General features: G+C 44.1%; 1 protein-coding gene across 6 annotated transcripts in view; it reads left to right on the top strand.

The window, feature by feature from the left end:
* Positions 1–13,763, top strand: part of LPIN2 (lipin 2) — an 80,444-nt gene that overhangs the window by 48,864 nt on the left and 17,817 nt on the right. For all 6 annotated transcript variants that reach the window (XR_003793032.1, XM_029219633.1, XM_029219642.1 and 3 more), the window contains exons 3-7: positions 2,346–2,441; positions 4,662–4,963; positions 11,116–11,223; positions 11,850–11,973; positions 12,481–12,793. Coding sequence is in view for 5 of the 6 variants with exons in the window: in XM_029219633.1 (XP_029075466.1) it covers positions 2,346–2,441; positions 4,662–4,963; positions 11,116–11,223; positions 11,850–11,973; positions 12,481–12,793 (943 nt within the window). In the remaining variant the exon portion in view is untranslated. The remainder of the gene's footprint in view (positions 1–2,345; positions 2,442–4,661; positions 4,964–11,115; positions 11,224–11,849; positions 11,974–12,480; positions 12,794–13,763) is intronic.

Genomic DNA, 13,763 nt, shown 5'->3' with positions numbered 1-13,763 from the left:
CTCGTCTCCATGTTTGTAGCTTCTTCCTCTGACGGTGAGGAACATGCTTCTCATTACCTACAGTATATTTACGTATTTGTTCAGTACTAGAATACACATAAAGTAGTTTCAGAATCGCTGACCCATGTCTGTGATTTAAAAAAAATTACTAACTACAGTACAATATTTGTTTATAGTTCTTTTTGTCTTCGGACTTAGAATTCTGTAGTAGTCAGCATACCGTTTTTCAAAGTTACTTAGTTTTCTTCTTCTTCCCTTCAACGTGGTTATGTTATTCATACGTAGAATTTTCAAAACAAGCATTGACAGCATATGTCAACTAATATTTTTTAATATGATGTTACTTATCCCATCATTCCGTGGCTCCTGGGAAGATGGAGCTGCCTTCCATGACTGGACGTGAACCGGGGCTCAGTCTCTGGTCAGAAGCGGTCGTTGGTCTTCCTTGGGACACACCCAGCAGACTCTACAGTTGTTCGCACCACGAGGGCCATGCAGAGCTAAGGACACTGAGGTTATGGACTGTTCTGCTTCTGTCTATATTATGCCTTTGTGTGTTCATCTTTATATCCCCCTGAACAGTCTAAAACCAGAGTTTACAAGTTATCCATAAGAGTTTTGAAAGTTGGTATTTATTTTTGTAAACTATTTAAGAGTATTTATTCACAGCTTACAGATAAGCAGTTACATTATTTTTAAGTGATACGGTAGTACCTGATACGTATATGTGTATGTGTATATATATATATGTGTGTGTGTGTGTGTGTAAAAACAAACATCCTCACTTTGTATAGTAGTACAGACCATAAAAATGCGCAAGCTGAAACCCTGCAAAAGGAAGCTTAGTCGATGAGGGAAATTAGGATTCTTCCACGACCTCTGTAGGCTTTGGTCAAAACTTTTAAAAACTCCTACTGTCAGTTATAAATATATAAGAAAATGAAAAATAGTAAAATAGTGTTTGGTGCACTGCAATTTAAAACATTAGAAACAATGAGAACTAAATTGCTTTGTAAAAAACTCGTCAGGAGTAGTTTGAACAGGGCTTGCCTTCTTGATGTAACACGCTATGGAACAAGCATCTTTTCTTTGTCTTGGTAAATTGTCCTACTCCTTTCTAAGTCTACATCAGCTTCTAGCTTTTCATCCTTTGAAATTCCCATGTCATGAAGCATCTCTGGGAGTTGCTTCAGCCTGCAGGTTTCTGCCTGTGTCCCTTCCTGTGGGTCTTCATCCTTTTGTCTCAGCCATGTTCCTCCTTTCTGGTATAAACTCACCTCCAGGTTCCTCTGGCAGCTCATCCTGAGTCTCCTGATCGCAAGGTCGGCTCTTTCTTCTATAACTGCTGACGTTCAGTTTGATTTTACTTCCAGCCCTAGTACTGTTTGCTTGTTTACTGCTCTCTGATCTTGGCCAGTTGCCTCTTTCAATTATCCATTTTATAAAATGTCAACTGGCTTTGTCACTGGGAGACCAGGAGGCAACACAACCGCATGCTTTGCCGCCTGTGCCTGAGCTGAGTAACAGATGTGCTGGGACTGGTCACCGACAGACTTTGAAAAAGTGACGTGATGAGTTACTGATCACGATGGGCATCTCTTATGTACGTGCAGTCGCTCTTCTGTATCCATGGGTTCTGCATCCAAGGATTCACCCAACCTCGGATCAAAAATATTTGGAAAAAAATTTTTCCAGGAAATTCCCAAAGCAAAACTTGAATTTGCTGCATGCTGGCAAGTATTTACTTAACATTTATGTTGTATTAGGTATTATAAGTAATCTAGAGATGATTTAAAGTACACAGGAGGATGTGTGGAGGTTATATGCAAATGCTACAGCCTTTTATATGTTAGGGACTTGGGCATGAGTGGATTTGAGTATCTGAGGAGGGTCCTGGAGCCAACCCCCTGCGGACACCGCAGGACGGCTGTGGTGACCTGTGGATGGAAGAGCTGGTGGTGAAACGTGTGCCTCTCCTGCAGTTACGCAGTCAGCATACTATGGTAACTGAGATTTCTGCTGATCTGAGCCTCGCACGGTGAGGCCTGGCTGTGCTGTAACCTCCAAAGGGGCTCAAGTGTGTGTTGACGATGACATTTCCCCCATTTTATGACATTTGAGAAATTAAATATATTTTTAAAATTTGTCGTGAAAGTAGGTGATGGAACGTTTACTTTCAGTCTGGTGGTGTAAGGGTGGGACGTGGGGCAGGAGGCGGGGTCTCTCTGGGGCCGTCACCCTGGGAGCCTCAGTACTGCGTTTGGCCTGAGAGCCCAGAATCTAGGCTTAGTTGAGCTTGAATGACAGACTCTTAATGCCAAGTCACACTTTGTTTCTCCTCTTAGATTGACATAGAAATCAATGGCGATGCAGTGGATCTTCACATGAAATTGGGTGACAATGGGGAGGCTTTCTTTGTGGAGGAGACCGAAGAGGAATATGTAAGTTCTGGTGGGTCACATCCACTTCACACGTTGTGTTCAGGCCCACGGTGCACATCCCAGGACAGAACGTTTAGTTTTCCTGGTGAGTTGTGCGGACGATTGTTGCTGGTTAGACAAGCTTTAGTTTTAGGTTGAAGAACTTGGCTGTCAGAAAGGAGCTGGAGGGGCAGGAAGTTTCCCCGCACGAGTTCCAGGCTGCAGGGTGTGCTGAAGGCCTTGGCACTTACCCCTCTTGTGAGCTTCCAGTGACTTTATTAAGTGGTGTCTGTATACACTCAGTTCCACCTGAATAATCACGGCGTATCTCTTCAGGCCGTGTCTGCGTGTGTACACGTGTGACCTTTAAATTTGGGAAACACGTTTTGACGTTTTCGTTGGGGACATTACATCCCAAACCTTGAAGAGTCAGGTGCATTAGTTTATTAAAGTCTCAAGAGATTTAAATTAATTGGCCTCTGCCCTTTATGATTGATTATTGCACGTTTGGCCTCTTTCAGCAAGAGAGCACGATTTGCCCCACTCCCCTCACGTATCCACTGATGTGAATGTTCCTGAGCTGTTCTTGATTGATTTAAAGTGGATCTTTATAAAACTTCTTACAAGGGGACTTCCCTGGGGGCGCAGTGGTTGAGAATCCGCCTGCCAGTGCAGGGGACACGGGTTCGATCCCTGGTCCGGGAAGGTCCCATATGCCGCGGAGCAACTAAGCCCCTGCGCCACAACTACCGACCCTGCGCTCTAGAGCCCACGAGCCACAACTGCTGAGCCTGCGTGCCGCAACTACTGAAGCCGGCGTGCCTAGAGCCCCGTGCTCCTCAACAAGAGAAGCTGCCGCACTGAGGAGCCCGCGCACCGCAACTAGAGAAAGCCCACGTACAGCAACAAAGACCCAACGCAGCCAAAACTAAATAAATAAAACAAATAAATTTTTTTTAAAGTAAAAAAAAAAGCAGCTTCTTAGAAGGCATTGTTAATCTTTCATCATAAAGAATAAAATCTCAGCAAAAACAGTAAGCTTCAAGTTGTTAAGGGCACGGAGCTACTTTTTTGGTTTTGAAGATGAACTGCCAGTTTGATGTCATAAATTCACAAAGAAAAGATAAACAATAGCAGAATGAGATTGTTTACCAGTTTTTACTTTAGCCTGGAAGCCAGCTGCGTCAGTACTGTTCTGTAAACAGCAAAGAAACAGTGTTTGTGAAGGGGAACCTACCAGACCGATATTCTTCCTAGTATCTTAATTATTTGCTTTTATATTACGTTATTTGCATTTACTTGGCCTAGAGAAAAATCTTCCTCATCAGAGACAGAGGCAAAAGGCAGAATGAAACAGTAAGCGAGTTAGCGTAAGAGTAAAACATTTCTGATGTAACCTGTCACACTGATGAGGCTCCGAATAAATCAGCAGATACAGTCAGTGAGAGGACTAGGTTCCTGAGAGTCTGTTGCCTGCTTCTCACATCAGTTCTCATGATTCCGTTTAAAACTATGCTTAGCAAGGTCAACCTGGAGAGTGTCAGCTTTCCAGCCTTTTTCTTCCTATTCCATGGGTGACCAAGTTGACCAGATTTTCTTTAGTATAATGTGCTTTTCTTTACAAATTAAAAAATTTAATTCATTCAACAACCCTGGAATTGCTGCTCTCTGCTACAGAGTATGAAGAAAAGTCCCTCTCTCCAGGGGCTCACAGTTTAAAGGGGGATAAACGTTACCCGAACCCACCTGACTTGCGGTTACTGACCTTTTGTTTCTCTCACTGTCGTCATTTAACTGTATGTCATCAGCATCCCTGCCAAGTCAGAGCTCTAGGTGGAACTTTGTCCTTTTAACTGGCTGCACGGTAGTCCCCAGTGTGGATGTACCACAACACCGTTCCTTGAACCGTGCTCGCACCGATGGACATCGAGCTCATCCACCCCTGCAGCAAGTGCATTGGCTGAGCTTCCACGTGCTCCGTGCTGACTCGGCACGTCGATTCCTCCACTGTGCTCAGCGACGTGGACCCACATGAGCTGACGCTAAGCCCTGCAGGGGGGTGGAGGTCTATCTAGGTAGGGTGGGCAGCGCCTGAGCTCAGTGTGACATTCTTACCTTTGGGAACTAGGTAGGTATTCTTTCTACCGCTGTGAAATTTAGATCCACCAAAAATGGTGGTGGTTTTGATGCACTGTACTGTTTGTCACTGACAACTTTTCTTTCTCCGTTATTCTCTCGAAGGAAGAGCTTCCTGCTTACCTCGCCACCTCACCAATCCCTACTGAAGATCAGTTCTTTACAGATATTGACCCCCCTTTGGTGAAACCAGGTGGAAGTGAAAGACCATCACAGAGTTCAGACGTCTCCCACGTTCTGGAAACAGAGACAGTTTTCACCCCCGGTTCTGTGAAAAAGAAAAAACGAAGGAGGAAGAAATGCAAACAGGACAGTAAGAAGGACGAGCAGGCCGCTTCCCCTGCTGCAGAAGACGCCGTGGGTGTGGAGCTGAGCTCGGATGACGACGAGGCTGCCCAGTCGGCAAGGTAGGCTGGGGGTGGGGGTGGGGTCTCCTTGGGCATGGGCTGTGGGCGGAGCTCGGCTGCAGCCGGTGCTGGTGCGTCCCCCCTGGGTCTGCAGTCTGAGGTTTGGACTTGTTTTTCCCCTGTTGGCAGTTTATCGCGGAATAAGTGGGAGAGGCATTTTCTTTTTTCCTTTCTGCAACTGTACAAAATGTGCTGTCAGACACCTTGCTGTGGCACTAAAATATCGCTTGAAGCCGACTGGCATTGTGTCTCATCTTACCCAGTAAGTTTCCAAAAGCCAAGGAAATCATACGTCACATAGAAGATCTGAACCTAGTGCCTGGCGGGCAGATGGGACGCCGGGGGTGTTTCCCTACCCTGCTGTTGGTGCTCTGTCTGTCTGTTCCTGAGTTCAAGGTGGTGGTTTTGAGTTTATCGTCAACATCCTAGTAAGTTGAGGGGGAAGGAGGGTTTTGTTTTTGTTTTGAAGTGAGAAATCTTGATCACTGTTATTTACCAGCTCAGTAGAAGAACTCAAAATAGATGACAGTTTTCAAGTCAGTGCTGTCTGGGGTTTAAAACGTAACAGTTTGGGGTAAACTATGTACTTTTTCATTCAGTACTCGACTTTCATAAGACTCTCTTCCCCCGTTCCGCTCGGTGGCGGCCCCGGCGCTGGACGGACCATGGGTGTGGCAGCAGGGTGGTTCTTTCCCTTGGTGACTGCTGGACAAGTGATCCTGAATGTCCACACCCTGATTGAATTGGGGTGCAGGGAGGGTGGCCTTATGAAGTCGACGCTGTCACTGTATGCTCTCACCTCGGCTGCTGGAAGGAGAGATCGTGCCCCCCTTGCTGGGAAAGTTAACTGCTGTTCAGGTTCTCTTCATCATGGAGAAGAGGGGAGGTAACCAAATGTATACCAAGCATAAACTCTACCTTGACGTCTAGTGTTTTATTTACCAAGCTTTTATTTTAAATAGTCAAGTCAAGGAAAAAACTTACGAATATGTTGTTGTTATAATTATGCTGTTAGTGAATCAGGTAGTAGAATAATCCGTTTTTGGCAAAACTGTTAACTTGTTTTCTGAAATTTTGAAATCTGGATTGTAAATCCCAGAACAGATTCCTACATTTAATCATAATCTTTCACACGTGAAATTGTTTCCGCCTCATCAGCTGTCACGTGGCGAGTCACTCCCCCCCGCAGTGAACGCACGAGACCTGGGCTTCCGTCCTGATTGAAGGCAGAATTCTTGTTAGAACCAGACAACGGAAGGCCCTAGTGGGACAGTGCTTTAGACTCTGCAGAGCAGTGTAAACCATTTGTACATACAAAACTTTAGTCTGCAATAACAAATTTGTGTGCCTTTTTTTTTTTTTTTTTAGAATCAAAACACTAGGTGGGAAGAGCTTAATTTTAAAAGTTCTGAACTCTACTTTTATATCACTGATTCCCAAAAGAATTTTAAGCTAATAAAGTTCCACAGTTTCTTTTTTTTAATATATGTTTTTTTCTTATTCATTCATTTATGGCCTCATTGGGTCTTTGTTGCTGCGCTCGGGCTTTCTCCAGTTGGCGGCGAGCAGGGGCTACTCTTCGTTGTGGTGCGCAAGCTTCTCATTGTGGTGGCTTCTTGTTGCAGAGCACGGGCTGTAGACGCGTGGGCTTCAGTAGTTGTGGCTCGCAGGCTCTAGAGCACAGGTTCAGCAGCCGTGGCGCGTGGGCTTAGTTGCTCCGCGGCATGTGGGATCCTCACGGACCAGGGCTCGAACCCGTGTCCCTTGCGTTGGCAGGCAGATTCTTAACCACTGCGCCACCAGGGAAGTCCCACAATTTCTTAAAAAGGCACTCTTCCCATCCTTTTCTTCCTGCTTTCAATTTTTTAAGGGTTCTTTCTCCTTTGCTTCCCTAGGAATACAAACTAAGAGACCCTTTCGGATCTTCCATTCCTTGATTTCAGCGCTATTAAGAAGAGTGTAGGGACTCCCCTGGCGGTCCAGTGGTTAGGACTCCGTGCGTCCACTGCCGGGGGCAGGGTTGGGTCCCTGGTCGGGGAACTGAGACCCCATATGCTGTGCGGCACTACCCCCCCAAAAGAAAACAGAACAAAACGGCGAATTACAAGGAGAATGTAAACAGTTCCTTTAAAAGTTTTGGCTTATTTATAATGTGTAGGTAGGCAGGAAACATGTTCTTTTGAGAAAAACTTGAAATACACGCACCTGGAAATTTTATTTGGGATAGCACTGTAATACTCCCTTAGGCACCTTAATTCCTGGAAAATAGTTTTGCTAACTAAAACTCTTCCAGGATCTACCAGAAAAGACGCTGAAGTAACGTTTTGCCTCTATAAAGGGTTGTTGACACGTGTCCTTTGTTATAATAGAGCAACGTTTAGAACTCCTGAACAACCCGCGGCTTCAATTTAGGAAGGTGAAACATTTCTGAAACGTGCTAAGTGCACAAGTCATTGTTCTAAAGGAATTTTGTAAGTGAACGCACTGCAGAAGTATTAGTGCATGCCTTCCTTTTCCAGATTGTACGAAAGGCTCTATCAACCCAGTCTGTAGGAGTGCTGGTCTGGTCCGCAGTGACAAATGCAAGACAAAATGTAACGGTCGTGCAGGTGTCGGCCTGAAATTCACGCTGAGCTGAGAAGGGAGAGGACGGGGCCGTTACACGTCTGATTGTGGTCACTCTGGCCTTCGTTTCTTAGTCTGTGAAATCCGAGGACTGAACTGCATGGCTTGCCAGGCCCCTTCCTGCTCAGCATCCAGATTCTAAAATCGGAAATTTGGAGGAAGATATTCAAGGTCAAAAGTATTAACAGCATGTTAAAGAGCACATTAAAGAGTCTGAGAGAAAAAGACTAGGAAATCAACTGCTTTTGCAGTTACGAGATCCACAGATTATGAGGATTTGGGGAATTTGTAGCTTTTAAATACCTTCCCCTCCTCAGCCCCTACCGGGTAGGAAAGAAATTTTGTTTTCAGAGAAGTTACCTAAACTTGGTTTTATTTCTATTTTGATAAATAACATTCTATTTAAACTCCTTACTTTTCAAGAATTTCATTGATAATAGAATTAAGGTTAATTTAGGCTCCTTGAAGGAGGCAGCAGAAAGATGAAATTACTCTTGGAAGCAGGTTGGTGTTGTGTAGCCAGAGGAAACCCCTTTGTGGGAGCTGGAGAGGTCTAACCCGCACAGGGCCTTGTGGGAGCTGTGCCTGGTGGGTCTCCCCTCCTGAAGGTGGGCTTCTGGCTTGAGTATAGCGTGGAAGCCTTGTCCGTCATTCTAGAGGACGGATGGATGGATGTACAAGTGTATATGTATTAAAAACAGTGCACCTGGGCACTTGTAGCCTCTGGGAAGGAGGAGACTTTTCACGTGGGATGATGCTGTATCACAGTCTTGAGTGCAAACATATAAGACACTCAGCCACTGGAAATGCAGTAACCGTAACCGCAATGGAGGGTTACAACTAGGCTGTCAGAAAGGAATCTCTACTTCTAATCCACCAGAGCAGACACACTTACAGAGTTAGATCTGGGGGCTGAGTGGCAGGGGCCTGGGACCGCGTGTTCCCCTCCCCATCGTTCTGATCCAGGAGACACGTTGCCGAGCTCTCTTCTGCCCTGTCGTGAGGTATCTTTTGTGGGAAGTGTCCTGTATCCTAAAGCAAACTTGGATCATTAGTCACAGTGAGATTGATTGATCGGACACTGAGGGTGAGGGTCAGCGCTGTGTTAACGGTGGTGAACTTTGGTCGCGGTAGTTAGCAGCCCGCTTTATCTCTTACGTACTTGCTGCCAGCTGTGTAGACTAAAACTTATCTAGTCCTTCTGATTTATCCCACGTAAATAATTCAGGTTACTGATTTTGACTTTGTCTTGGTTTTTGTCCCTGTTCTTTAAAAACTGAGGTTATAACTTACATACAATAATATTCATGGATCTAAGTGTGCAGTTCAGTGAATTTTGGTAGTTGTATACGTCATGTAATTTCTGGCTTTTGAATGAGAAAAATAATCGTTTTACAAAATGAAGCTGAGCCTGGAGTCGCGGTGCTGGGGCGTCTGTGAAGGCTGAAGTGCTCCAGACACACTTCTCACGAACTTCAGCTGAACCTCCGCCAACCACCCTGACCCAGCCTTAGACCATCTGCTCGGCCGCGGATCCTCTGCTGTTCACCATTAATGCAGCTATTTGTCCTGTGTTTCAACGTAAATAGAGTCAGTGTTCATACTATTTCTCCACGTTCTAATCTATACTCTCCCTTATTACATCCTGGTGTCACATACTTAAAGTGACCCCGTCGTGCTTGGCCTCGCTGGCTGCCTGTCCTCAGCCACGTGTGCCGTTTTGAACGTGCGTGGCAGATTTTCAGTGAGTCACAGGACTGAAAGGGACCTCAGCATCAGCAGCCTTTTCTATCGCTCCGATGGGTCTAAGCTAATGGGCTCTGTTTTTGTCCGGATCCGCCCAGAGAAGACCATGTCCTGCCTTCCTGGGCTTGTAAATTCTTAAATGGTGCCTGGTCTCTCTCTCTCTCTTTTTTTCAGTGTTTTATTAAATCCAGTTTGCTTTGCTGTATTCTTCTTGGCTTACCTTTTATACTGTGGTGAAATACGTTCCCAAAACAAAATACGTTTAATAAAAAATTTTCTACGGCATTTACGTTGCTCTTTTCAAACCACTTTCAAATGTATGAATAGTAGTGGGCCAAGCTGTACTGTCCTTTCAGATTTGGCAAATAAAGACTGTTCGTAGCATCCAGTTTTCCCTTTTTGCTTTTATACCATTTGAATTTCCTCTCTTAAGATATGGAGTATTTTTACCTGGATTTCAGCCTTTTTCAAGTATATGTATCTTTCCCCTTGAATGAGGTGGTATGCCAGAGCTTAATCCTTCTGAGAGAAAGAAGATTAGGGTTGGGTAAACCTTAAATTAGGAAATGCAGCTACTTGGAAAAATAGTTACGTGTCAGAGTTAGTGGTAAATCAGAGCATGTTAAATTAAGGTGTAAAGAGAGAAAAGATACAATACAAATTAATAAAATGGTTTCTATCCCTGTTTTTAGTCTAGCAGATTAAGCGATAGACTGTCTCATCATTTCACATCTTATATCTGTCCTGGTAGAACATTGAATTTTCTGTAAGAAGCTCTTAAATTTGCTTTATATAGTGTTTTACACTTTTCAGAGTTTTTTTTCCTACTTTTCTGTATAGTTTTCAGGGCTTTCACCACGACACACCACATAAATCTCACATCGACTCTTATCAAATAGACAGGACAAGAGAAAAATGTCCAACTTAAAGATGAAAAACTGGGGCCCACAGTGCTTCTGAGGGGTGTTTTCAAGGTTATATGGCAAGTTAGTTATATTAATTTTGCAAATTCAAGAAAAACAAAGGGTAAATTAATTAAAACCTTGCTAGCATTAGTTAAGTCTCCTACAGTTCCAAGGTCTGTGAATGAATTTTGAAAGCATTTATCATACTTCGGTGTCATCTTCCTCGCATCCCTACATCACGTAGATTCTAAGAGAAAGTTCTCAAGTAATGCTTGGGCCCAACCAAGAAGAAAATAAGTTCTGGGTTTTTAAGAGTTTTTCGGGTACTTTTGAGCCATAGCTTTTGTCTTCAGTTGTTTGCTTGCTTACATTTTCTGTAATGTGCAGGAGAGTGTAGTGGAACAGAACAAGGGCTTGCTTGTTTGGAATCCAACTACTTGGGAGCTTTTTTACTTTGGGCAAATGACTAAACTCCCGTAGATCCTTGGTTACCTAATACCTAAAATAAGACTTTACTACTTCAGATTTGTAAGAATTGGACGCAATATATGTAAAGCCTTAGTTTTCTTCTTGTAGGCTCTGAATCAAAACCCCTAGCAGATGTAAAAAGGAGTTTTTAATCCCATCTTCTTTTCTGTTCCTCCTGTTTATCCCATGTTTAAATGGTGATTGCAGTGGTGTCCGGTGTATAGCAACAGTGAACCCTCTTCTCCTTCATATTTTCTTTTTAAGAGAGTTAGTTATTAATCATTGGACTTTCTTCATTTGTATAACTTAGAACAGTGTGTCAGTGAGAATTGGGGGATATTTTAAAGCTGACATAGATGTCATTGTTTTGTCTCTCTCCCCACCCCCCACCCCCGCACCCCTTCACAGAGGATCTTCAAATGCTTCCTTAAAGGAGGAAGAATACAAGGAGCCTCTGCTTTTCCATTCTGCAGACCACTACCCCTTATCTGATGGGGACTGGTCCCCCTTAGACACGTAAGTATTCTTGAAATTTCTCCATTTCTTAAAGGAAGGATATACTGATAGCTTTTCTGTTATTCGACTTGACGATATTTCCACGTCTCTCACACAGAAGAGGAACTGAATGTGTGCTTTTAACACAAATATAGACCTCTCCCCTCAATAATTATTTTGTTCCTAAACTTGATCTGACTTATTCTCAGAGTTGGCCAGTGTAGACCTGTATCATCAGCATAGAATTTGACCCTCTACAGTTCTTTTTCGTGTCAACTACTAACTGTAACTGTGGTTAATACTGTGAAGAAACGTGCAGTCACACTTTGTGTTCAAATCCAGTTTCTCTGTATTATGTTAACCCATCTTGCCATGCATTTTCTCTGCTATAAATTACCTTTCTCATTGATTTCTTGTGAGAATCAAGTGGGATAATACATATTATTGAGGACCCGGCAAGTCCACAATAAACGCTAGTTGGCATTGTTTTTATTATTATTAAAGAGCTCAAGTGGAAAGGTAGCCTTTATATCCGCGGGTGAAATTGATATATTCAAACTTATATTTCTTTTCATCTCTTGAGCTTGGCAAGAATGAGGTTCCTGACTTATTAAGAGTCATCACATTTCTTTGTCCTGTGTTTGCAGCCCCTACACCCCGGCGGTGTGTCCTAAGAGCGACTCAGAGCTGGAAGTGAAACCCGCCGGGAGCCTGCTCAGATCCGAGTCCCACATGGAGTGGACGTGGGGAGGGTTCCCGGAGTCCACCAAGGTAGAGGGTTCGCCGGCCTGCGGAGTTGAGGATGAGGCCACAGGAACATAAGTGGTGGCGGTGCCCTCGTGTGGTCGCATAAGCGAAGCCGAGTGAACATCTCTGATAATGTTTGTGCTATATTTACAGTGGAAGGAATCCAACATTATTTTGTGTGTTCCTATTTCATAAATAATGTTGATTATTAACATTTTAATCAGGAAAATTTTTTAAGTTCCTAAAGGAAACTAAAATTTCCCCTGAAATTTTAAAATAGGAAATTGATTACGAAAGCTTTTTTGCCAGCTCAGGGTGAAAGAAGGAAGAATTGGAAAGATGCATTTCCTGAGAGGGAAAAAAAAAAAAATGTTTAGCCCCTCTAGTTTTTTTTAAATACACATTTTGCTTATTTATGTGATCGCGTTGAGATTTGACTGCCCACGGTAACAAACTGCCCACAACGTTTGTTACGTTGTGAACAAACACCTTTGACAGTAGTTTAATTTCTAAACAATTCGCCTGTTTCAGGTCAGCAAGAGAGAGAGATCTAGGACAGCTATGATTACTCCATCAGAGAACACCCATTTTCGGGTAATTCCCAGCGAGGACAACCTCCTAAGTGAAGTTGAGAAGGATGCTTCCATGGGGGAGACGGTCTGTACCATCGTGAAGCCCAAGCCCCGGGCCCCAGGGAAGCAGAGGAGTGGAGCAGCCCTGGCATCGGGGCCTCGGGAGCCCCCCGAGGGGTCAGATGCCCACCACCCTCCTCCCCCGTCCTTCGCCGAGGCACCCTCAGAAGCTAAACCAGCCGCTAAAGTCGACTCACCCTCGAAGAAAAGAGGTAATTGGTGGTTTGATTTGGCCTCGGCTGCCCTAAATCTAGGTGGCAAATTTCTCCAGGGTTTCAGTTAATACTCGGGGGCTGCCGTTGTGTCTGTGCTCCTGACTGGGACCTGCCACACTCAGGGGGGTCAGGCGCCCCTGGAGGTAACTCTGACCTCCTCCCTCTCCCGGCCGTGGCTGCTCAGGCCCCTGAGAAGCATTTATTGAAAAATTTACGAAAGCATGAAAATCAGTGAATGACTAAAGTTAACCCCTTTAATGACTAGGTGTGTCAGTAACGTGAAGTAGAATCCCAAACAGTTACGTTTAACAGAAAAAATTAGGCTAGAGAAATGCTCACACCTGAAACATCTGGTTAGTTGAGGCCAAACTAAGTACTTCTGGTGCAATAATATGGGCCCTAAATAAATGCACACCGATTACTAGTGTGTGTTCTCTTCTTTTGATTGTTGATTGGAATCCTCTAACGGTTAGAAGACAGGGTGCAGCTCCTGGCTTAGCAGCTCTCACTTTTGGAAAGTAGTTGACATCCATCAGAACATTCTTACTGTTGAAAAATATAAAGTTATCCATTGATACTGGATACAGTATATCTGAACACTGGCTTTGGGCCTATTTTTAGGGAAGTGAAACCTTCCCTAAAAATATTCAATTGTCACATAGAGCCAAATACCTACTTCACTTTTCAAAACATGCCAGCACCATAAGTTAGACGATCACAAACTGACTTAATAGCCACTACAGGTATGGGCCTTCAGGGCCACTCAGAAGCAGTTCATTTAAAATAAAAGAATATGACTGTCAGGGCTGTTTGTGGCCACATGTGCTCACCCGGCCGGTGAGGAACTAGGTACCTGCTTCTTCCTAGCTCAGCCCATCTTCTCAAATCACGTGTGCTACTCTAAGAACTGCTAAGGGGGTATCCCGTGTTCCGGTTTTAGTCCAGGGAATAATGACCCCCTGTTCTC

Source organism: Monodon monoceros, unplaced genomic scaffold (assembly GCF_005190385.1).
Source record: "Monodon monoceros isolate NGI ecotype Baffin Bay Population unplaced genomic scaffold, NGI_Narwhal_1 Super_Scaffold_1, whole genome shotgun sequence".
NCBI classification, from domain to species: Eukaryota; Metazoa; Chordata; class Mammalia; order Artiodactyla; family Monodontidae; genus Monodon; species Monodon monoceros.
This window is presented reverse-complemented; position numbering and strand designations above follow the sequence as displayed.